The 26,942-nt window shown below is 43.2% G+C and overlaps 1 protein-coding gene across 1 annotated transcript; it reads right to left on the bottom strand.

Moving 5' to 3' along the window:
- Window positions 1–6,542: 6,542 nt before the first annotated feature.
- On the bottom strand, window positions 6,543–25,489 carry LOC139751105 (uncharacterized). Its single transcript, XM_071666203.1, has 5 exons — window positions 24,123–25,489; window positions 21,291–21,425; window positions 11,638–11,963; window positions 9,423–9,585; window positions 6,543–8,154 (listed from the first exon to the last, which is right to left on the bottom strand). Exons 1-5 carry the CDS (start codon window positions 24,225–24,227, stop codon window positions 7,972–7,974), a joined length of 912 nt encoding a protein of 303 aa, XP_071522304.1. The 5' UTR covers window positions 24,228–25,489; the 3' UTR covers window positions 6,543–7,971.
- Between the last annotated feature and the right edge of the window lie 1,453 nt (window positions 25,490–26,942).

The raw sequence follows: 26,942 nt of genomic DNA, 5'->3' as shown, positions 1-26,942 counted from the left end.
TGACCCTCAACCCTACTGTACCTAATAACCTTGCTCTTATTCACATTTACTCTTAACTTTCTTCTTCCACACACTTTACCAAACTCAGTCACAAGCTTCTGCAGTTTCTCACATGAATCAGCCACCAGCGCTGTATTCATAAAAACATTAAATCCAGACATAGTAACAGGGCCAGACGATATCTACTATAAAAATATTGGAAATAGACAGCAGGTAATTAGCTTTCCCATCACCAGATTATTGCAGGGAGGGAGATGGGCTTTGAACTAATGCCCTATTTACTTAATTTCGCTTGAAACTGAAGTATTAAGGGCTAAAATAGTTAAATATCAATTTAGATCAACGTGCTCACCGGAATAGCAGGTCTTTTACCAACAAATCCTTATCAGTATTTTGGATTGACCAACCTAACCTAGTAATATTTTGGATTTACCAACTAAACTTAGTCAATATTTTGATTTTAAAATCAAAACCTAGTCAACAAATCCTAGTCAAAATTTTGATTTTACCAACAAAACCTACACAATATTTTGGATCTACCAACAAAACCTATTTAAAATTTTGGATTTACCAACAAAACCTAGACTATTTTGGATTTACCAACATAACCTAGACAATATTTTGGATTTACCAACAAAACCTAATCAAAATTTTGGATTTACCCACAAAACCTAGTCAATATTTTGGATCTACCAACAAATCCCTACTGAATATTTTGGTGTATTTGACTAAGGATCCAAAATGTCCTCTGACATTATTGGCTGAGTTTCGACCAGCTTTATGCAAATGACCAAGTTGATTACAGATTTAATTACACCTCACATCACAGGTGATCAAAATTGGTTTTGGATTCCGGTTGGCTTTCCCAACAGAGGGAAAGAATGCCATTAGATATGTAAGTATTTGATAAGCTTCATGTGTCTACTGGGTATTCCACAAGGCTTAGTCCTGGGTCCCCATATATTTTTTTTTTTCATCTACATCAATGACCTACAGACAATAATGACCTGTGGGGTCACCTACAGAATCTCTTAAAGTTTGCCCACGGCACATCATTGGGAGAGAAAGACAGCCTGAACTGACTGAAGATTCAGTGGTGGTTGGGTGGCCATAATAGACAAGGCAAAATGGATTTTGAATTAACGAAAATGCAAAGTTATTTAACTTTGGGGCCCAGACTATAAATCATAAGAAAAAATAATACTTAGTAAACTTTTATAACAAGGTAAAGGATAATTCGACCTTTGAAGTTATCATGAGTAATAACCTTAAATACAGTAAACAAAGCCATATAGGTATATTAAAGTTTTCATTGCCACGTGTGTGTGTGTGTGTGTGTGTATACTATAGCTGATGGTATATCATACCGAATATATCCAAATATCTCATAAACACTGATGTAATATCATGCACACAGCTGTGTTACTACATCTATATCCACCTACATAGCATTTAGACACTACAGGATTGTACTAAAGCCTTCAAACTATGAAAGCCATAAAAAATAAGATAAAAAAGATCTTAAACCCCGCTAAACCCATATACCACAGGATTACAGAATATATATATATATATATATATATATAAATATATATATATATATATATATATATATATATATATATATATATATATATATATATATATATATATATTCCTATGAGTCCACGGGGAAATGAAACACGATAAGTTCCCAAGTGCAATTTCGTGTAATAATCACATCATCAGGGGAGACGCAAGAGAGAAATATAATAGTTGGTATACAACCAAGAGACGTAGCTAAGACACCATATATATATATATATATATATATATATATATATATATATTTTTTTTTTTTTTTTTATACTTTGTCGCTGTCTCCCGCGTTTGCGAGGTAGCGCAAGGAAACAGACGAAAGAAATGGCCCAACCCCCCCCCCCCATACACATGTACATACACACGTCCACACACGCAAATATACATACCTACACAGCTTTCCATGGTTTACCCCAGACGCTTCACATGCCTTGCTTCAATCCACTGACAGCACGTCAACCCCTATATACCACATGACTCCAATTCACTCTATTTCTTGCCCTCCTTTCACCCTCCTGCATGTTCAGGCCCCGATCACACAAAATCTTTTTCACTCCATCTTTCCACCTCCAATTTGGTCTCCCTCTTCTCCTCGTTCCCTCCACCTCCGACACATATATCCTCTTGGTCAATCTCTCCTCACTCATTCTCTCCATGTGCCCAAACCATTTCAAAACACCCTCTTCTGCTCTCTCAACCACGCTCTTTTTATTTCCACACATCTCTCTTACCCTTACGTTACTTACTCGATCAAACCACCTCACACCACACATTGTCCTCAAACATCTCATTTCCAGCACATCCATCCTCCTGCGCACATCTCTATCCATAGCCCACGCCTCGCAACCATACAGCATTGTTGGAACCACTATTCCCTCAAACATACCCATTTTTGCTTTCCGAGATAATGTTCTCGACTTCCACACATTTTTCAAGGCTCCCAAAATTTTCGCCCCCTCCCCCACCCTATGATCCACTTCCGCTTCCATGGTTCCATCCGCTGACAGATCCACTCCCAGATATCTAAAGCACTTCACTTCCTCCAGTTTTTCTCCATTCAAACTCACCTCCCAATTGACTTGACCCTCACCCCTACTGTACCTAATAACCTTGCTCTTATTCACATTTACTCTCAACTTTCTTCTTCCACACACTTTACCAAACTCAGTCACCAGCTTCTGCAGTTTCTCACATGAATCAGCCATATATATATATATATATATATATATGAGACTTAATTATCCCCCCTTATCAAATGACGATGGTAACAGCCTCGTTAAAGGTAGGTGGGTGGTTGGCTTCCTCCTCAACCACACAACCCAGGTCTGATGACTTTAAACAGAGAACGCAACAACATGACCAGAAATGACCAACTCTCTAGGCTGGCGTTAACTGGTACGAGGGACAAACTAACGATTTATTGAAAAAGAGAAAAGAAAATACGTAAATGCCTAGCACTTGGTGGGTGGGGGTGAGGGGGGGGGGTTGCAGCCGTCGCCACCTTCCCCCTCCCTCTCCTACCCCCCCAATCTAGTCGCTCCCTACCCCCTCCCTCCTCCTCAAGGGGAATTATTTCCGTAGCATTTCTTCCTTATGTGACGTGGTGTATGTTAATGCCATCAGCCTTGCTGGTTTGCTAGACCACATTGCATTAATCATGACCTTTCCAACCCCTAAACCACCCGCCCCTCCCTGCCTCCCCAAACCCCATAGCATTAATTTTGCTTTCTCTAACCTCTCTCTCTCTCTCCCCCCCCCCTTTAACCCCCTTCCACCCCCCCCCCAAACGCTGTTATCTGGGTATCCACCGTTCTACAGGAACTATGTATAACGAAGATGACCATCGTTCTCCAATAATGTATAACGAGCATTTGGGAGGAGGGGGGAGGGGGAGGGGGGATAGCCCCAGCCGCCACCCACCCCTTAAGGATACGACACTCTGGGGGGGCTAAGAAAGCCCCCCCCCCCTTAGAATAACACGCCTCATTTACGAATGCCCGACTTCGCCTGCTGTTCCTCTTCTCACAATGGAATGTCTACCAAATAACCAACTCTACCATTATTGTTAGTTCTAGATCTGTACCAGTTAATAAATTCTTTAAATACAACTTTCAGTGTTCTATCTGGCGTGGTGAACACCAGAACTGTCTTAATGTAGAAATCATATATATATATATATATATATATATATATATATATATATATATATATATATATATATATATATAGTCCAACGTTGGTACACAAGTTCGTAAGTGCTGTGAAAATCTGACTATTTGTCAAACTGCTTTTGGTGTTCATAACAACACGCAACGGACAAAAAAAGGACAGACGATTAAGAATAACAGAAAACTCATATAAACAAACAATCTAAACATTACAAAATCGTATAAACAAGCAAAACAAAAGTTTTAGTCAATAATAAACGACTATTTTGTTTGGCTTTTGTTTGCTGTCACCTGATTGGTCAGCCCCTATATTTACAGTCTCCCCCATCCACCAATTACGTTTCCGCTAACAAATCCACTAGGGGGAAAACTAAATATTGAAAGCAAATTGACAATGAATAATTTTTTTTAACAATATATTCTGTAATTATGCATTCAAAGTCGTGCTTGTATTATTCATGATCATATACACATATCCGAGGGAAATGAGTAAATATGATTGTAAAGTTAGACTCGAACAAAAACATCCAATGAAGTGAATTTGTTTTACATTGTGGGGTGAAGCTTATATATATATATATATATATATATATATATATATATATATATATATATATATATACCATCGTGGAAACATGAAACTACAAACTGCCAAAATACAGCTATGTACTTTTGAGGCCGTTCATCACATGGTTATTAGATATTTCAATAGAACAACCAATTACAAATTACTAGAAGAAAATACGTTTTTATTACCTTTAGGTGGTGGAGACGTCCATCTCAGGCGACGGTCTGGGCTGGAATGATGACGTATTAACCCGACGGTTGACAGGGCGTCATACATTCACAATGGCAGTAATTTTTTTTGGATTTGAATTTTGAAGAGACAAAATAGCTCCATTCATTTTGATTATTGGTATACATGGAGTTATATTTTGAAATATGAATATAGTTTTGTTCAACACTTTCGCTATAAAGGAATGTATTTATTTTTGAGCTTCGTGGAGATTAATGTAGGAATTTTTCGAACTCCTCCTTACGTGCAAGGCGACGTCCGAACTTGATATATGTTGGGTAGAATTACGAGTATTGACGTTTGAAGGAAATCATTTATGAAGAAATGGAATCTGTTGTCGAAATTGTGGCACAAAGGAGAGTGACGAGGTTTGCTCAGCAGTGATTTGGCCACAAACACAGACCACAAATTACCTTGACTGCAAAATGGCTTTACACAACCCGAGTTTAATTTTCCCATAATGAAAATAATGATAGATTCTACTACCTTTACATATAAATAGATTACGAAAAGATAAAGTCATATTTAGATATATTATGGTAGATTATTCTTTTATTTGTTAATTGTCTCAACGTTATTAGACAAGTGATGGCTTAGGTGAATGACGGTGAAGTTAATGTGAGGTTTTTGGAGTTAATTACTTTGGGGAGGGATATCATGATGTGTTCTTGGGAGTGGGGTGTTGAAGAGGTAAATCAAAAATAAAAAAAAAACGAGAGAATATAAATAATAGAAAAAGAGACATGAGAACATTGTCTTCAACTCCTGCATTCCATCAGCACAGGAGGGCAGATAATATCATTGCTAAAGTCTTATGCCATATCTTTTTTATAAGTGAATTACTTAAGTATACGGTGTATTCCTTCATTGCATAGAAAACGTAGATTGTGGTGTTTGATGCCAACACTATAATCATAAGCTGGGGTTCCATATCGCGCTCTTTGTGAAGTGTGTGGGTGTGTGTGTGTGTATATATATATATATATATATATATATATATATATATATATATATATATATATATATATATATATATATATATGCAGAGGAATGTGATCAATACACACACTACAATCATTTAAGTCACAATTTTATTACACATTACACCATGACGCTATTGCACTCTTCCTGGGGGTGGAAATAACAAGTAAAGGGGGTTTGGGGGTCAGTTTGCCTGGTTCCTACCTCAGCTAAGAAAACGGGGGGAAAAATATAGTCTACTTCACAAGAAATTCCATTGGAATGAAAAACCAACTCGGTTAAGAATGGGAGATAGGGGAAGGGGGAAGGTCATAAATTGGTTAATGACCCGATAAGACGAGAGGGAGTAATTGATAACAGCTAACTAGACTCCTAAATCATTTCCATGTTTGGATGTAGATCTCACAGATATGTCCTCATTCTTTTTTTGTCTTTTGAATTAACGTTTGTCATTTGATAGAGTGTCCTCCCCCCTTCCCCCCTCCACACACACACACACACACACACACACACTTGGACACGGCCATCACGCCCATTGAAAAACAATTTGTCAGTGTAAATGATAATAAATGAATGAATGAATAATATATGCATTATGTACAGAGACTGATCATTCTTGTTCATGTTCAACTTGTGTATTTAACTGCAATTATATATATATATATATATATATATATATATATATATATATATATATATATATATATATATATATATATATATAACTTTGCGCATTATCAAGTATATTCCTAAGACTCCACGGGGAAAATAAAACATGATAAGTTGCCAAGTGCACTTTCGTGTAATAATCACATCAGGGGAGACACAAGAGATAAATATAAGTCAGTTGATATACATCGAAGAGACGTAGGTAGGACGCCATTTGGTAAACATGTGATCGTCCCAAATGGCGTCCTAGCTACGTCTCTTCGATGTATATCAACTGACTGTTATATTTCTCTCCTGTATCTCCCCTGATGATGTGATTATTACACGAAAGTGCACTTGGGAACTTTTCGTGTTTCATTTTCCCCGTGGTGGACTCACAGGAATATCTTGATCACGCGCAAAATTGTGATCCTTTCCTATATTATATATATATATATATATATATATATATATATATATATATATATATATATATATATATATATATATATATATATATATGCATATTCAGCCAATCAATAATCGTCATGGTGACCAATTTAGATAAGGGGGTGGGAAGGGAGAGTAAATCAACCAATTAGCAGCCGAGACACTAACTGCCCAATTGCCCTCAGAATATATATATATATATATATATATATATATATATATATATATATATATATATATATATATATATATATATATATATATATATATGACGTTAAACAAGCCTTGTTACCTGATCATAGACATTCAAAACCTCATTGAGCTATTAGCCAAATAGGTAGTTCAATATAGCCACACTCATTAACCTATCTTGAAGGTCATTGGCGTAATTAGTGTACAAGTTGGTTATTCCTATCACCGCCTGTATTCATCCATGGGGGGGGGGGGGGGGTGGTCGATGAGTAACCTCCGTACACACACGGTGAGTACACGTGGTGGAGATGGTGGGTGGGTGGTTGAGTGAGTAAGGGGTGGGTGAGGGAGTTCATGAGTATTGTGGCTTCTTAATTGGTAGTTGATGGTTGTTTGGTTTGGTGAGGGTGACGAGGAGATCTTTGGTGTACTCATGCGATGAGTCAGTTGGGTGAGTAAATGAGTAAATGGTTCTTGTTCCTCCTTAGCTGTGAGTGATGAATAAACTCAACCTTACTCATCCCATTCATTCACCTCCCCGATGAGTCATAATGAGTATTAGAGGGATGAGTCTGGATTCATTTTCTTAATTAAGCTAGTAATTATTCAGGGTCATTTGCAGTCACACATCATTAAAGAACTATTGCCCTCTCGTCTCGCCTAATTAACACTTGAGATCATTAACCCGACTTAATTACCTCTCTAATGACCAGTTCCTTACGCATGGGTCAAGCTCTAAGATGTGTGTGTGGGGTCATGACCTTTAACAGGTCAAAGGTCAAACTTTTGGGCAGCCACTTCTTCTTGACCTTAAATGGATGATGTATGAGGGCGAGACCCACTTCCCATTTTCTATTCGTCCATTTCTCAGTATTAGCGATTGCTACGAGGTCAGTCAAGGTCAAATCTTCATCGTAGTATTAGTGATTGCTACGAGGTCAAAAAGGGTCAAACTCTCGTCGTAGTGACGATGGTTAAGGAAGATGCGTAAGGTCAGCAATAAAGGGGGGGGGAGCGGGGGGGTCAAGATCCATCTTCTATAAGTTGTTAGGTCAGGTCACGGGAGGTCAAAGGTCACTCGATGGGCAGCAGAAGCAGCAATTACACACACACACGTAAGGAGGAGGAGGAGGAGGAGGTCAACAAGGACCCTGGGTTCTATTTGGCGGAGGCTGGTGACGTCATAGTGGAGGAGAGGTCAGTTGGGGTCAGGTCATCGTCGCTGTCTGGGGTCACCGTCAGCTCTTCGTTGTGGTGGTCGTCGCGGTCGTCGTGCCTCTGGGGCTCCGGCAGCTCCCGCGGAGAGGGTCGTTTCCCAGGGGAGGATGGGCGGCTCCCGAGCTGGCAAGGGAGGGAGGGGAAATTCAAATAAATTGGAGAAAAAAAAACAATACATGGCAACTGCACCGACTGCCTAGATATTGAATGCCAATATTTAGTTCTCGATAAGTTTACTATTATATACGAGTTGATATGAGTTTATATGCATATAAATCACAAGGTTTATATAAGCGTGGATGTGTATATTAAATTAGAAGTTTCTAATGTATATGATGTCCGTGTGTCAGAGAGGTTTGATGACATTTAACTATTAATACACATTAACAACATACATATGTAGTTTATATACACATCTAAGGGAGAAATATAAATTTTTGACAATACAACGCTTTCTGACTAATCAATTACTCAACAGTTAAGACGCATTAATACTAACAATATACAGAGGCGTATGCGTGTGTAAATTCATATATAGTCATATGTATAACATAACATGTGTGTATATATTCTTACACACATGTTAAACTGTTATCTCACCATCGGATTAGATCAGTATGTGTTATCTGTCCTTCCCATGTACTGTCCTCCAGCAGATAACCTGGTCATAGACCATCAGGTCTTGTGTTATCTGTCCTTCCCATGTACTGTCCTCCAGCAGATAACCTGGTCATAGACCATCAGGTCTTGTGTTATCTGTCCTTCCCATGTACTGTCCTCCAGCAGATAACCTGGTCATAGACCATCAGGTCTTGTGTTATCTGTCCTTCCCATGTACTGTCCTCCAGCAGATAACCTGGTCATAGACCATCAGGTCTTGTGTTATCTGTCCTTCCCATGTACTGTCCTCCAGCAGATAACCTGGTCATAGACCATCAGGTCTTGTGTTATCTGTCCTTCCCATGTACTGTCCTCCAGCAGATACCCTGGTCATAGACCATCAGGTCTTGTGTTATCTGTCCTTCCCATGTACTGTCCTCCAGCAGATAACCTGGTCATAGACCATCAGGTCTTGTGTTATCTGTCCTTCCCATGTACTGTCCTCCAGCAGATCACCTGGTCATAGACCATCAGGTCTTGTGTTATCTGTCCTTCCCATGTACAGTCCTCCAGCAGATAACCTGGTCATAGACCATCAGGTCTTGTGTTATCTGTCCTTCCCATGTACTGTCCTCCAGCAGATAACCTGGTCATAGACCATCAGGTCTTGTGTTATCTGTCCTTCCCATGTACTGTCCTCCAGCAAGATAACCTGGTCATAGACCATCAGGTCTTGTGTTATCTGTCCTTCCCATGTACACCACACCCTCCCACGTACAAAGCCCACGTACCTGGGTGTTGTGAAGGTGTACTGGGAGAGCGAGGCGTGGCAGGAGTGGGTGGTCGTGTAAGGGGGCGTGTCCAAGACATGGGCAAAGGCCTGGACCCAGACAGCCCACGTGTGGCTCCTCCCCCCTCCACCGCAGTGACGCCGCCGCCGCCGCTGCCCCCAGGCTGTAAGGGAAGGGCAAGACACCTGGTCAGTACTAGGGGCAAGACACCTGGTCAGTACTAGGGGCAAGACACTTGGTCAGTACTATGGGCAAGACACCTGGTCAGTACTAGGGGCAAGACATCTGGTTAGTAAGAGGGGCAAGACACCTGGTCAGTACTAGGGGCAAGACATCTGGTTAGTAAGAGGGGCAAGACACTTGGTCAGTACTAGGGGCAAGACACCTGGTTAGTACTAGGGGCAAGAGGCAATACAGACTTTTATATGGACAAGGCAGCTGGGGCAATACAGAGACAACACACCTATTATGTAAACTAGGGGCAATATGGATAATTACATGGGCAAGACTCCGGTTAATACTAAGGGGGTAATAGGCAAATACATGGGCATGAGACGTGGTAAGTACAAGGGGCAATGTGATGAGTACCTGGTGAGTATCAGGAGGACTAAGGAGAGTTATATAAAGACACTTTGCTGTGTACTTGGGGCAATGGGCAATATGTAAAGTGATGAGCACGACGCGCCTGGTTAGCACAAGGGGCAATAAACAATGTTCGTGTTTTGAACAGGGGCAAGAACAGGTTGTTCATGTTTTGAACAGGGGCAAGAACAGGTTGTTCATGTTTTGAACAGGGGCAAGAACAGGTTGTTTATGTTTTGAACAGGGGCAAGAACAGGGTGTGTAGTTTGAACAGGGGCAAGGCAAGTCATTCACACTATGAACAGGGGCAAGAGAAGTATTCTATACTCTGACCAGGGGCAAGATACATTGTTTGTATATTGAACAAAGGGCAAAGGCTATAGAAAGAGCTATAAAGCTAAGGCTATAGAAACAGCTATACGGCTAAGGCTATAGAAACAGCTATACAGCTAAGGCTATAGAAAGAGCTATTAAGCTAAGGCTATAGAAACAGCCATACAGCTAAAGCTATAGAGACAGCTTTAAAGCTAAGGCTATAGAAACAGCTATACGGCTAACACTACAGACACAGCTTTAAAGCTAAGGCTATAAAACAGCTATAAAGCTAAGGCTACAGAAAGAGCTATACAGCTAAAGCTATAGAAACAGCCATACAGCTAAGGCTATAGATACAGCTTTAAAGCTAAGGCTATAGAGACAGCTATAAAGCTAAAGCTATAGAAACAGCTATTAAGCTAAGGCTATAGAAACAGCTTTAAAGCTAAGGCTATAGACAGCTATAAAGCTAAGGCTATAGATACAGCTATAAAGCTAAGACTATAGAGACAGCTATAAAGCTAAGGCTATAGAAACATCTATAAAGCTAATATTATAAACAGCTACAGAGCTAAGGCTATAGAAACATCTATAAAGCTAAGATTATAGAAACAGCTATAAAACTAAGGCTATTGAAACATCTATAAAGCTAAGATTATAGAGATAGCTATAAAGCTAGGAGTAATCAAGGAATGATAAGGTCAGCTATAATAAGCTACGCTCAAAGCTATCAGACGATATGTGAGATTGGCAAATATAGAAAATTTTGAGAGATACATCTATATAGACGCTGTCAAAAAGGCTATAGAAAGCATGAGAGACAGATAGATATATAGAAAATGAGAGATGTAGAATGAGAGATATAGCAGTGGTGAGATGCGTCAGGCGATAGATGGTAAAATGAGAGACAGACAGATAGACAGGGAGGAAGACAGACGAACAGACAGATATACAGAAAGAGAGGAAGACAGACGAACTGAGAGATGGACATGAGGAAGACAGACGAACTGACAAACAGACAGACAGTGAGGAAGACAGACGAAGAGACAGACAGACAGACAGTGAGGAAGACGGACGAAGAGACAGACAGACAGTGAGGAAGACATACGAAGAGACAGACAGACAGTGAGGAAGACATACGAAGAGACAGACAGACAGTGAGGAAGACAGACGAAGAGACAGACAGACAGTGAGGAAGACAGGCGAAGAGACAGACAAACAATGAGGACGACAGACGAACTAAGAGACAGACAGTGAGAGGAAGGAAGACAGAGGAACTGACAGAGAGAGAGACAGAGAGACAGACAGAGGAGGGCACCTGGTGGCGGCCGCGAGACGGTCGACGGTGGAGAGATCAGTGGGCGGGGTGGTGGCAGGCGAGGCCGGACGCGGGGCGGAGCCTATGGGCCTGTCCCCGCCCACGGACGCCTCGGGGGCGGAGCTGGGCGGGAGTGGGAGGGGCGGCGAGGGTAGCCCCGCCTGCCCCTGGCCCATGGGGGGGCTGGATGGCCCCGGGGGCGGGGGCGGGGAGCGGGTGAGCCAGGCGGGCGGGGAGAGACCCAGGTAACGGAGGCGCCACGCGTCTTGCACGAACTGCATCCGGGTCTGCTTACGCCATTTGGCCCGACGGTTCTGGAACCAGACCTGGGGGGAGTGGGGGGTTAATACTGGGGGTGGTTCATGGGGTGGGGGTTAATACTGGAGGTGGTTCATGGGGTGGGGGGTTAATACTGGAGGTGGTTCATGGAGGGGGGGTTAAATAGTGGGGTGGTTCATGGGCGGGGTTAATAGTAGGGTGGTTCATGGGGGGTTAAATAGTGGGGTGGTTCATGGGGTGAGGGGGATTAAATAGTGGGGTGGTTCATGGAGGGAGGGTTAATAGTGGGGTGGTTCATGGGGTGCGGGGTTAATAGTGGGGTGGTTTATGGAGAGTTAATAGTGGGGGTGGTTCATGGAGGGGTGGGTAAATAGCGGGCTGGTTCGTGGGGGGTTAATAATGATTGGTTCATGGGGGGTTAATAGTAGGGTGGTTCATGGAGGAGTGGGTTAATAGTGGGGTGGTTCATGGAGGGAGGTGGGTTAATAGTGGGGTGGTTCGTGGGGAGTGGGTTAATAGTGGGGTGGTTCATGGAGGGGTGGGTTAATAGTGGGGTGGTTCATGGGGAGTTGTGGGGGGGGGGTAGTTACGATGGTAAATTGGCAGAGGTGATTATATATGATTATGTGATTATATATGATTACATATGATATATGATTATATATGATAGTATATGATAATATATGATTATATATGATACATGATTGCATATGATTATATATCATTATACTTCAGGGCAGAACAGCTGCGCTATTGACCTTCTATGATATAATATATATATATATATATATATATATATATATATATATATATATATATATATATATATATATATATTCAAAAGCCTGTCATATAAACAGAATGAGACATCAATAAAAATTTAGTTGGTGGTAAAACAGACAGACAGACACACACACACACACACACACAATATCGATGCTAAGTAATACACATCCCAGATAACCCCCCCCCCCCCCCAGTACTGGAACTGGGGGATTTATATTACTGGGGGGGGGGAGGGATAATGATAATAATAATGATAATGTTTTAAATCCTCATGACCATAGAAAGTCATGGAGACACAAGTTATATATATATATATATATATATATATATATATATATATATATATATATATATATATATATATATATATATATATATTCCTATGAGTCCACGGGGAAAATGAAGCACGAAAAGTTCCCAAGTGCACTTTCGTGTAATAATCACACGCCCTAGCTTCGTCTCTTCGATGTATATCAACTGACTGTTATATTTCTCTCTTGTTTCTCCCCTGATGATGTGATTATTACACGAAAGTGCACTTGGGAACTTTTCGCGTTTCATTTTCCCCGTGGACTCATAGGAATATCTTGATCACGCGCAAAATTGTGATCCTTTCCAATATATATATATATATATATATATATATATATATATATATATATATATATATATATATATATATGTGGCGATGGGAATGAATAAAGGCAGACAGTGTGAATTGTGTGCATGGGTATATATGTATGTATCTGTGTGTGTATATATATGTGTACATTGAGATGTATAGGTATGTATATATGCGTGTGTGGACGTATGTATATACATGTGTATGGGGGTGGGTTGGGCCATTCTTTCGTCTGTTTCCTTGCGCTACCTCGCTAACACGGGAGACAGCGACAAAGTATAATAAAAAAAAATAAATATATATATTCAGTTCTATGGGAAATATTGAATATCACTAATGATACACCGAATTAAATCATTTATAATTTGATGCTTTAGTCTGAGCACCTAGACTCATAGAGGATTTGACGAGCGTGGACACCACAAGGGGATTCAACTCCTTCTATGATGCTATGAACTGGTGAAGGTGGTACGTGGTCTATACCACAACAGTGTAGGAGAAGGCTATGTGAATTTTACAATGATGGAGTAACAACTTGAGATACATAAAGCCTCAACTACAGTGGGAATACAGAGGAATTCAAGATATGTTTCAACTACAGTGGGAATACAGAGGAATTCAAAATACAAACATATCACTAGGTTCCTTAACGAGGCTGTTTGCCGTAGTTGGAGATAAACAGGAGGTCACAGATGAGTGTGATACAAGTCAGAATATATATATATATATATATATATATATATATATATATATATATATATATATATATATATATATATATATATATATATATACTTTCTACGAGGAAGTGAACTCTGTTGTCTTAAGCAAAACAGATGGCGGAGTGGATTATTTCCGTCTAGTCTGGCAGAAAGCATTTGACACTATACCACACAGGAGTCTAGTAAAGAAGATGAGTCTTGTGACTGGAATAAGTGGGAGACTCCTTCAATGGAACAGAAGATTATGTTAGTGGAAGGGTCAAAGTGGAAGAGAATACAGAGCGTATGTTAAAGAAGCCGCCTCGAATTGGACTGAGGTTACGAGCAGCTTGCAGCAGGGTCCTTACTGTTCTGTGACCATTATTCTTCTTGATCTTTGTCAGAGACTTGCAAGAAAGATTGGACTCCTGCCTGAATATGTTTGCAGATGATGCCTAAATCATAAGGGAAGTAAGGGGAGGTAAGGAAAATACCAACCCACACCAAAGATATATATATATATATATATATATATATATATATATATATATATATATATATATATATATATATATATATACAATAGGCTGTGAGGGTGTCTCATCATCATTCGATGGAACAGCCTCGTCAAAGAACTTCACGCTTCAAGGGAGTCCAACCTGCCCCTGCTGCTGAGCTGTAGCGCAGCGTTGGGCCTTTCTCCTGTAGCAACGACAGTGTATCACCCCTCTCTCTCTCTCTCTCTTTCTATCTCTCTCTCTCTCTCTCTCTCTCTCTCTCTCTCTCTCTCTCTCTCTCTCTCTCTCTCTCTCTCTCTCAAGACAGTGCTCCGTCATCCACTTCCTTGACCTTCACACTGAGTGCGTTCGTACAAGCGACTCTGGAGTGTAAGTGCGTGGGTCGTGGGAGGGAGAGGGAGAGGGAGAGGGAGAGGGGAAGGAGGAGGAAGGAGAGGGGAAAGGGGAGGAGGAGGAGGGGAAGCACATGAGCAAAGTGCATGTGAAGATTTCTGGTGGCTTGGTATGCGAGGTGGGGGAAGGGGGAGTGGGGTGAGGGGGAGGGGGAGTGGAGTGGGGGAGTGGGGTCGGGGAGAGGGAGTGGAGTGGGGTGAGTGGGGTTGGTGTCTTCCAATGCTCGAGGACCAGAGGAGGACGACCCCTGATCACGACGGTACGACCAGTCGGCGTCGTGCCGCCCCCTCCCCCCTCCCCCTTCCCCCTAAAGGGTCGTATCGTCGCGCTCGAGAGTTGTACGGTTGTGCACCGTCGTACTCCACTGTCGCACTGTCGTACTCAACTATCGCACCGTTGTAGTCATCTATCGCACCGTCGTACTCAACTTTCGCACCTTCGTACTCAACTATCGCACCGTCGTACTCAACTATCGCACCGTCGTACTCAACTATCGCACCGTCGTACTCAACTATCGCACCTTCGTACTCATCTATCGCACCGACGTACTCAACTATCGCACCGTCGTACTCAACTATCGCACCGTCGTACTCAGCTATCGCACCGTCGTATTCAACTATCGCACCGTCGTACTCAAGAGTGTGAAAGGTGAAAATGTCTTCCTAGACATATAATATCTCACACTCAAGGTCTTCCCAGGACCGTAGTGTTAAGTAATTATATAAGTAATCATATAAGTAATTATATAAGTAATCATATAAGTAATTATATAAGTAATATAAGTATGATTGTAGTTCTCACAATGATGTTACTTACGATCATATATACCACACTGGTAACTTGCTCCCCCTCAACACCCCCTACACTTACCCCTACACCTCTACATCCCCCCCAACACCCTCTACACTTACCCCTACACCTCTACATTCCCCCACACACCTCCCCTTACCCCAACACCTTCTTCCCCCCCCCCACAATTGCCCCTTCCCTCCCTCCCCCCCACACACAAACACACCTCTTTTTCCACCCCCCTCCCTCTCCCCCTCCCCTCCCCTCCCCCCTTCCTCCCAGTCAAAAGAGCGAGGCACAAGGGGAGAGGACTCGGGTAAATTAAATTGGGTGAAAGAGAGAGAGAGGGAGAGAGAGAGAGAGAGAGAGAGAGAGAGAGAGAGAGAGAGAGAGAGAGAGAGAGAGAGAGAGAGAGAGAGAGAGAGAGAGAGAGAGAACAAGTCAAGTTTTACCAGATTATTAAAATTTCCTTTGTTGAAATTTACGTGACTTTCTCAAGGAAAGGTGAGTGTGGTATTGTGAGGGGGAGGGGGGGGAGGGGGAGGGAGGGGGGAGGGGAAGGGGGGAGGAGGAGGGAAGGGTAAGAGGAAGGGGGGAGGGGAGGAAGGGAGGGGAGGGAAGCTGGTGTGGTGGCGGCAGGAAGAGGGGAGAAGGGGAGGGGGTGATGGTGGGGGGGTGGTTAAGGAGGGGGGGGTGATTTGCTAGTGGTGGTGAGGGGTGAGAGTTGGTGTGGGGGGAGAGGGGGGTGGTATGATGTTGGTGATACAGGTAGTGGTGGTAGCTGTGGTAGAGGTGGTAGCTGTGGTAGAGGTGGTAGCTGTGGTAGAGGTGGTAGCTGTGGTAAGGTGGTAGGTGTGGTAGAGGTGGTAGCTGTGGTAGAGGTGGTAGCTGTGGTAGGTGGTAGGTGTGGTAGAGGTGGTAGCTGTGGTAGAGGTGGTAGCTGTGGTAGAGGTGGTAGCTGTGGTAGAGGTGGTAGGTGTGGTAGAGGTGGTAGCTGTGGTAGAGGTGGTAGGTGTGGTAGAGGTGGTAGCTGTGGTAGAGGTGGTAGGTGTGGTAGAGGTGGTAGCTGTGGTAGAGGTGGTAGGTGTGGTAGAGGTGGTAGGTGTGGTAGAGGTGGTAGCTGTGGTAGAGGTGGTAGCTGTGGTAGAGGTGGTAGGTGTGGTAGAGGTGGTAGCTGTGGTAGAGGTGGTAGCTGTGGTAGAGGTGGTAGCTGTGGTAGAGGTGGTAGGTGTGGTAGAGGTGGTAGCTGTGGTAGAGGTGGTAGCTGTGGTAGAGGTGGTAGGTGTGGTAGGAGGTGGTAGCTGTGGTAGAGGTGGTAGCTGTGGTAGAGGTGGTAGCTGTGGTAGAGGTGGTAGGTGTGGTAGAGGTGGTAGCTGTGGTAGAGGTGGTAGGTGTGGTAGAGGTGGTAGCTGTGGTAGAGGTGGTAGGTGTGGTAGAGGTGGTAGCTGTGGTAGAGGTGGTAGTGTGGTAGAGGTGGTAGCTGTGGTAGAGGTGGTGGTGTGGTAGAGGTGGTAGCTGTGGTAGAGGTGGTAGGTGTGGTAGAGGTGGTAGCTGTGGTAGAGGTGGTAGGTGTGGTAGAGGTGGTAGCTGTGGTAGAGGTGGTAGCTGTGGTAGAGGTGGTAGGTGTGGTAGAGGTGGTAGGTGTGGTAGAGGTGGTAGCTGTGGTAGAGGTGGTAGGTGTGGTAGAGGTGGTAGCTGTGGTAGAGGTGGTAGCTGTGGTAGAGGTGGTAGGTGTGGTAGAGGTGGTAGCTGTGGTAGAGGTGGTAGCTGTGGTAGAGGTGGTAGCTGTGGTAGAGGTGGTAGGTGTGGTAGAGGTGGTAGCTGTGGTAGAGGTGGTAGGTGTGGTAGAGGTGGGTAGCTGTGGTAGAGGTGGTAGGTGTGGTAGAGGTGGTAGCTGTGGTAGAGGTTGGTAGCTGTGGTAGAGGTGGTAGGTGTGGTAGAGGTGGTAGCTGTGGTAGAGGTGGTAGCTGTGGTAGAGGTGGTAGCTGTGGTAGAGGTGGTAGGTGTGGTAGAGGTGGTAGCTGTGGTAGAGGTGGTAGGTGTGGTAGAGGTGGTAGCTGTGGTAGAGGTGGTAGCTGTGGTAGAGGTGGTAGGTGTGGTAGAGGTGGTAGCTGTGGTAGAGGTGGTAGCTGTGGTAGAGGTGGTAGCTGTGGTAGAGGTGGTAGGTGTGGTAGAGGTGGTAGGTGTGGTAGAGGTGGTAGGTGTGGTAGCGGTGGAAATTGTGGTAGCCGTGATAGTTGTGGTAGTTGTGGTAGTAGAGGTGGTAGGGGGGGTGAGTGTGGTTGTGGTAGTGGTAGCGACAATAGTGGTGATGCTGGTAGTCCTAATGATAATGGTGGTAGACAGGAAGGTATGATTGTGGTGGTCATAGCGGTAATTGTGGTAGTTATGAAAACAAGTGTGGTAGTTTGGGAGGTAATTGTGGTAGCTATGAAGTTCACCGTGGTAGTTACCAAGAGTAATTGTGGTAGTGACGAAGGTAATTGTGGTAGCCATGAAGGTAATTGTGGTAGCCATGAAGGTAATTGTGGTAGCCATGAAGGTAATTGTGGTAGCCATGAAGGTAATTGTGGTAGCCATGACGGTAATTGTGGTAGTCACGAAGGTAATTGTGGTAGCCATGAAGGTAATTGTGGTAGCCATGAAGGTAATTGTGGTAGCCATGACTTTGATTATGGTAGCCATGAAGGTAATTGTGGTAGCTATGAAGGTAATTGTGGTAGCCATGAAGGTAATTGTGGTAGCTATGAAGGTAATTGTGGTAGCCATGAAGGTAATTGTGGTAGCCATGAAGGTAATTGTGGTAGCCATGAAGGTAATTGTGGTAACCTGAAGGTAATTAGACCTCCCTCCCCCTAACTATCGTCTTGACCCCCTAACTATCGTCTTGACCCCCTAACTATCGTCTTGACCCCCTAACTATCGTCTTGACCCCCTAACTATCGTCTTGACCCCCTAACTATCGTCATGACCCCCTAACTATCGTCTTGACCCCCTAACTATCGTCTTGACCCCCTAACTATCGTTCTATTGCCTTAACATCAACCATCCCCAAACTCCTCGAATCCCTCCTCAACCCCCCCCCCTCCAACCCCCACACTTCATTGAGCGCCCCCGTGCGTTCAAATTATCCTGTGTGGCGCGTTCGAATTTTTAAGCCCTTCGTAGATATGCGGCCTAGCATCGACGGCACGACCCCTTGAGCACGACGGTACGACCCTTGAGCACGACGATACGACCATTGAGCACAACGTTACGACCCCTTGAGCACGACGGTACGATCCCTTGAACACGACGGTACGATCCTTGAGCACGACAGTACGATCCTTGAGCACGACGGTGTGACCCTTGAGCACGACGGTACGACCCCTTGAGCATGACGGTACGACCCCTTGAGCACGACTGTACGACCCCTTGAGCACGACGGTACGATCCTTGAGCACGACGGTATGCCCCTTGAGCACAACGGTACGACCCTTGAGCACGACGGTACGACCCTTGAGCACGACGGTATGGCCCTTTGAGCACGACGGTACGAACCTTGAGCACGTCGGTACGACCATTGAGCACGACGGTACGACCATTGAGCACGACGGTACGACCATTGAGCACGACGGTACGATCCCTCATTAATATCATTATTTGTTATTATCATCATTACTGTTATTATCAATTGCTATCATTATTATCATTATTTGTATCAATATAATTCATTCTATTATTATTCATCATACTATTATTATTTATTACAGTTACCCCAGCACCATTTTCTATCATTATCATTTATTACAATTACCCCAGGACCATTTTCTGTGAAGGAGTCCTGGTGTAACCCCAAGACCTTTTCTTAAATGCTCGTGCATCGCCAGGCTGCGCTACATCCAGTTACAGGGAAATGCAGACTCCTTTGACGTGAGAAGTTGTGTGGGCGAGACTGTACTGTCTTAGTAACACAGCCTCGTGCAGGGGTAGCCCGGTAACACCACGCCAGTCACTCATTTGCATAGCCTTAACGTAATGTTTACCAAGTTGATAAATAAATTGATGAATAAATTAATAAATGAATTCGTTCTGAGTAAATTTTTTCGCTACGTTTCCTTCAGATGCGAAAGACATAATATTTTCTTTTTTACCAAATTTAAAAAAAAAAAAAGTGTAAATTTTCGCTTATAAAATATTTTATTGTTTTTTTGTGATTCTTTTTTTTCTTGATCTACCCCGTGAGAGAGAGAGAGAGAGAGAGAGAGAGAGAGAGAGAGAGAGAGAGAGAGAGAGAGCGCTTGTGGCGCCTGGCGTCAGGGATGGGAGGTGGGGAGGAACCATCGCATTAATCCAATATACTTATATTCTCCCATTCTCTCCTCGCACAAGTGAAATGAAAAAAAAAAGAAAAGAAATAGAAAAATCCACCCCACAAATCATGGAATTTCCAAAATAAAAATGAAATTACATTTTCTTTTTTTTGGGGGGGAGGGGCTGTAAATGGAATTTTTTATTTTCGTGTGTTTCATGATTTGGTGAAGAGATTGGAAAATACCTTATAACCACTCCGCCGCCAGCCGTTGGATGAGTAACTCAGTATTGGAGGGTGACATCCAGTGCCCTGGATGTGACCCTGCCCTTCACGAGGGTACACACACATACAAGGGCCTCTCATCCGTCAATATCATCCAAACTCGTATTGGAGATCCCCATAAATTCTGGATCGGCAGGGTTCGAGTCCTACTCGGCACTCGCGTGCCAAATTATCAGAATGGAAATCTCCTGCATGATTCATACACATATACACTAATGTATTCCTTATACACTAATGTATACCTGTATGAAATACAACAGGACGATTCAGACTGAATAAGCACATATACTTTATGTATTTGCTAAGGGCGTAGTAGAGTTCAAAGGTCGGAAATTTGATCTTTTCCAGTAAACACCACGACTGAAACATGAACCTCCTTTCCAGTAGAATTTTCGACAATGGCCTAAACCCCCCTTTCCAGTAGAAATTACAATGAACTGAACCCCCTTTCCAGTAGAAATGATGATAAACTGAACCCCCTTTCCAGTAGAAATCACAATGAACTGAACCCCCTTTCCAGTAGAAATAACAATGAACTGAACCCCATTTCCAGTAGAAATAACAATAAACTGAACTCCCTTTCCAGTAGAAATAACAATGAACTGAACCCCTTTTCCAGTAGAAATCACAATGAACTGAACCCCCTTTCCAGTAGAAATCACAATGAACTGAACCCCCTTTCCAGTAGAAATTTCGACAATGACCTTAACCCCCTTTCCAGTAGAAATTTCGACAATGACCTTAACCCCCTTTCCAGTAGAAATTTCGACAATGACCTTAACCCCCTTTCCAGTAGAAATCACGACACAGACACATAAGCACAGGACACTGGCCTACACACACACACACACACACACACACACACACACACACACAGACACACACACACACACACACAGACACACACACCACACACACACACACACAGACACACACACACACACACACACACACAGACACACTGCTGGGGTGGTGGTGATGGAGCTCACCTGGACCCGAGCCTCCGACAGGTTGATCCGGCAGGCGACCTCCTCCCGAAGGAACACGTCCGGGTAATGTGTTCGCTGGAAAAGTGCTTCAAGCTCGCTCAGCTGCTGAGCCGTGAAGGTCGTCCGGTTCCGGCGCTGGAAGGAGGAGGAGAACCAGTTAATAAAGGCGGGTTGCGTTGGGTGGCACAATGGTAGCGATGCAGAGCAGCGTCAGTGGATGAAACTCTAGTACCTGGGTTCGATAATGCCTCGTCTTGACCGTGGCACAATGGTAGCGATGCAGAGCAGCGTCAGTGGATGAAACTCTAGTACCTGGGTTCGATAATGCCTCGTCTTGACCCCTAATGGTCAGGTAGTAATAAAGAATGATAATTTAGATTAGAGAAAATGATTAGAGAAAAAGACATCTTTCAACCAGTTGACTAGATGAGAGTGATATAGAATTATTCGTTGAGTTCGGTCTTAATCAAACGCTCAAATCCTGATTAAATTGAAGGGAAATCATTTTTGGCCCATCGTCTCTCACTGATGGGGGAGATGGGGGGGGGAGGGAAGAGAGGGGGGGGTCGTAATCAGCTCCATCTCCCCTCCCCCCCCCTCCACTTCCCCGTTAACAAGGTGGCCTCAATCCACCCCCCCTCTTAATTACCCCCCATTTGATGTGATTATAACCTGGGTATATGACTGACCCATCCCATCCCCCCCACCATCTCCCTCCCCCCAAAACTAAATCGCAATTTGATGTGCGTTAATCACCTCACTAACGATGGTTAGGGAAGCCACAGATCGGGTAGTTCCCACTGAGGTCGTTCGTTATTCTATGAAAAAGAAAAAAAAAATTAAGAAAATAAACATTGGTAAATATGGAAAATATTTGATGGTTTTTGGTCGTAAGAAAATATTGGTTCGCTTGGGGGTTGGTGTTCAGTGTTAGGGATACGACCCTTGAGCACGACGGTACGACCCTTGAGCACGACGGTACCTGACCCTTGAGCACGACGGTACGACCCTTGAGCACGACAGCATGGACCTTTTTTTTCTAAACGGTTAGGCCATCACACTCAAGGGTCGTACGGTCGTGCTCAAGCGTCGTACGGTCGTACCGTCTGTGCTCATAGGGTCGTACCGCCTGTGCTCATAGAGTCGTCCCGTCGTGCTCAAGAGGTCGTCCCGTCGTGCTCAAGAGGTCGTCCCGTCTGTGCTCAAGAGGGTCGTCCCGTCGTGCTCATAGGGTCGTCCCGTCGTGCTCAAGAGGTCGTCCCGTCTGTGCTCATGGGTCGTCCCGTCGTGCTCAAGGGTTCGTCCCGTCGTGCTCCAGGGGGTCGTCCCGCCTGTGCTCAAGGGTTCGTCCCGTCGTGCTCCAGGGGGTCGTCACCGTGTGAAATAACAGTGTCCATCATCGCTTTCACACTCTATGATCACATACGATATTCCGGCCAATACAACGGAATATCTTCAACCAATTCAACTTCGTACAAAATCAGCGAGAAATATTAGACCTTTTCTTTTCAATTAATTAAATCAATTGGTCGCCCATTACTATTCTCCGGGAAACGGGCGAATTATTACGCAATAGACGAGCGGTAAGATAAGCACTCAGATTAGGTAGGAATTAAAAAGGAGAAAAACAGATATTCAAATAACTTAAAATTTTTTGTCTCCCTTAAAAATGATTATCCAAAAATTATGAATTTTCTAGTCGACACAATAAAGGTATTTTATTTTCTATTTTCTCGTAGTAAATGTTACGCGTAATAACAGTGTTTTCCGCAAAAAATATTTCACAGTTCTAATGACAAAATTCATATATCTATACCAAAAGAATATTTTCATCATTTAGAATATATTTTTCGTTAAGAATTTAGAATATTTTATGGCCGGTAAATTCGATTATGTGTCAATCAGGAAATATCAGTAAATTTTGGAATGTTTGAGATCTTGGTTTAAAATACTTCTAACCATCAAGATTTTAAAATTACCGATTTTATTCTATTATCAGTAATTTTATAATGTAAAGATCTCAATAAATAAATTCTTTAAAAGGCTAATTTTAATTCTCTTGTCTATTGTTACATATCTTTTTGTAGTTTTATTTCTAAATTAATCGCTCTCACGTTTTAATTATTTCTTCAAAAAAATAATATATATATATATATATATATATATATATATTGAAAAGGTAATGAATTCATATAAAAAGCAACTGAACCTTACCTCCTGAATAATCAAAGTAAATATAATTAGATAATTGGCTTCACTATTACCGAAAATCACAGCGCTTGTATAACTCTACGATTACATTATTACCATCCTCTCCCAGCTAACCTAGCGAGTTCGACCGCTATAAAATTACTTTCTAGAATATATTATTCCGCAAAATATTTGAATCAACTTGACTCACCAATGAAAATGTTCATCATAACCTTACTCACCTCTATAATGAACGCTACTGTTGCCTTACTCACTTGTATAATGAGCGCTACAGTTGCCTTACTCACCGTTATATTGAGCGCTACAGTTACCTTACTCACCTGAATAATGAGCGCTACAGTTACCTTATTCACCTGAATAATGAGCGCTACAGTTACCTTATTCACCTGTATAATGAACGCTATAGTTGCCTGCCTTACTCACCTTAATGAACGCTACAGTTGCCTTACTCACCTGTATAATGAACGCTACCGTTGCATTACTCACCTGTATAATGAACGCTACAATTGCCTGCCTTACTCATCTCTATAAAGAACGCTACAGTTACCTTACTCACCTGTATAACGAACGCTACGTTTGAGCAACGTCACAATTCGCTGGTACAACGAGGATCACACTCACCTGTCTGCGTCGGCCGAACATATACTCATCCATGAGTATCTCGGTGGGTAGAGGGGGTAGTCCGGCCCCCAGGCCCCCGGCACCCCCTAGGTACCCTCCCGCCATGCTGGTGTTCACGCCGAATATGGTGGCGGTGATGTGTGGGTGGTGGCGAAGCGTCGGTGGGCGGTGGGTACTCGTGCGACGCCCTGGCGGATGGTACCTAAGATGGTACTGGGTTGTGGTAGCGTCTTGGTATCGTTAGGTCGGCAGTGGAGAGCGAAGACAACCGGATATTCGAATAAGAGTCGATGGGACTCGTGGGAGAGGCGATGATGCTGTCGGCGTTGGCGATGGTGGGTGGCGCGTCGCGCTATTGTTAGCGGTGGTTGGTAGGCAGGTCGTTAGTTTAACTAACTCGTCAGTACGGAGATACACATGTGGCTGTATGTTAATGAGGACATCTCGGCCAATGGTCATTAAGATGTAGTTGTAGTAGTAGTGGAGACTGATTGACCGGCGGCGGTGGTTGCTGGCGCAGCGGTGAGTGTGTGTGGTGAGGGTCAGCTAAGCGATGTCAGCTTCTGGCGGAGCTCCGACGTGGCTTCAACGTAACAACACTCTAATAGTTCTCTGCCAGGACCTCAAGGAACTGCTGTCGTTCATCAACCCGCCTCCCTCACTTACGTAAGGCCCGGAGGGCGGTGCAACTAGCGACCTTACCTGGGATAAGCGAGCTTCGCTGATTGAGGAGGGGGGAAATTGTTTTTAATACCTTTTGACGTCTTCTCCAGCCGTTCATCAACCTTCCAAAAAGTACTTTCCTTTTTGTTTTACGTTCTGCCGTTCATTGTGGTCGAACGAGCGGTGTTTACTCGCCACAAGGAGAAAGAAAATGTCCCCATGTATATCCTAGGACACACTGTGGGGTCGTTAAGGCAGACTGTGGACCAATTATCCAATCTAATTCTTGGAGACAAGAGGGAGAGAGAGAAAGAGCGATGGTGTAGGGCGCCCCCAGGCCGGCGGCGGTCGCTTGCTCGTATATGTCACTAAACACAAACGTAGGGACTTCCCCAGCTGAGCCCGACGATTGGCTGTTACTCAGCTTCCCCCCAACCAACTCGCCGAACTGCCAGGACGCGAGTAATTAGGAAATAATAATGAGAACAGTTATGACCAACGGATTTATAGAAGCGAGGCGGGCGGTGCGCGCGCACGGGGGGACACCTCCGCCTACCTCCGAGCGGCCAATCAGCGCGCGGGACACAAAGACGCCCTTTCCACCCGCACCGCATCCCAGATATTTTCCTATTTTTCCTGATATTCCGCCACTTACGAAGCCACTGGAATATTCTACAACGAATCTGTTTAATATTAAACACGACAGTTGCAAAATGATAAAGAGTTAAACGTCAAGACGAAGGCAGGGTGAGGTGAATTGTAAGACAGCGGTGTCTTGAAGATGGAGGGCAGAGTCGGCGGCTTCCCCTCCGCCCGGATCAGTTGACGCTGGCAACACGGAGGGAGGGTGTCGACGCGCCTCTGTAGACATGTCCCCCCCCCATTTTTTTCCCCCCTTTCCTCCTTTTCCCCCCTTTCAGATTATTATTTTTCTTAGCTTGTTTAGGACATTAATCAACGTCTAGGATCGTCTTAATGAAAACATTAACTGCTTCGTGTTTGTTGTCATTTCCGTCGTGCGTTTTTTTTTTTTTGAGTATGAATAAACAAAAACAAAGATATTCCTCAACCATATATGATCAAAATGCTGAATATACATTGGAATGTTGGTGATATTATATAAATGTAATATAGCCTCTCGTGACCTGTATAAACCATATCTCTGACAGTATCATTTAATTGCCCCCAATTTTGGTAGATACCGCTGATTATAATCCACAGACCTTAACTTTATGTTTGGTAAATAGTTTACAAAATAAAAAAAAGGTTTTAATGTTAGTTTTTTTTTAAAGACCGTTAATTCATTTTGATAATGAGAAACTGACAAGTTGTTAGGTGCTGATGATGGACAGTAAATTATATGCGATTTAATACTATTTAGGAAATTATATATACCGCGGAACAATACGCAGTTAATTTATATATATATATATATATATATATATATATATATATATATATATATATATATATATATATATATATATATATATATCTTTTCTTTTAAACTATTCGCCGTTTCCCGCGTTAGCGAGGTAGCGTTAAGAACAGAGGACTGGGCCTTTGTGGAATATCCTCACCTGGCCCCTATATATATATATATATATATATATATATATATATATATATATATATATATGGGGTTTGGGACAAACGACAACACTGGGGGAAATGTCCTTAGCCTGATTCCTTTTTTTATTCCCTAAGTACCTTCGTTTTGGAAGGTAATAATACAGGAGGGAAGGATAACTCGGTACACACCACCTCCCCCAAACCCCCTAACTACACCTGACCCCTCTTGGTCGCCTTTTACAACATGCAAGAGATATGAGGGTATCATTCTTTCTCCCTCTATCCCCAGGGATGATAAGGATGTCTAACAAATTCAATGTCAAATTCAAAAACAAAAACATTATCGAGAGAAAACGGGAACCGAACCATCCATGATTATGTAGGGGGTGACTCCATTATACTATCATCAGATTGAACTACTTCACACAGGTACAGATTCACACCAGTTGTATGAATGTATCCAGTACTTTCACGGTGTAACAACTTCATTCATCCTTTCAGTTACTCTTAGATTATTATTAATCATAATCAACTCACTTCCAGGACCTTGAACAGTACAATAATTTCATGAATATAATAGCCAAA

Source organism: Panulirus ornatus, chromosome 11, assembly GCF_036320965.1.
Source record: "Panulirus ornatus isolate Po-2019 chromosome 11, ASM3632096v1, whole genome shotgun sequence".
NCBI classification, from domain to species: domain Eukaryota; kingdom Metazoa; phylum Arthropoda; class Malacostraca; order Decapoda; family Palinuridae; genus Panulirus; species Panulirus ornatus.
Note: the sequence above shows the minus strand (reverse complement) of the source record. Positions and strands in the feature narration are given on the sequence as shown.

Coding starts and splice junctions, on each gene's coding strand:
- LOC139751105 (XM_071666203.1), bottom strand. CDS start 24,227: ATGGCGGGAGGGTACCTAGGGGGTGCCGGGGGCCTGGGGGCCGGACTA. Junction 9,586..11,637: donor CGTCTCGCGGCCGCCACCAG/GTGCCCTCCTCT, acceptor CTTCCCTTACAG/CCTGGGGGCAGCGGCGGCGG. Junction 8,155..9,422: donor TACACCTTCACAACACCCAG/GTACGTGGGCTT, acceptor CTCCCTTGCCAG/CTCGGGAGCCGCCCATCCTC.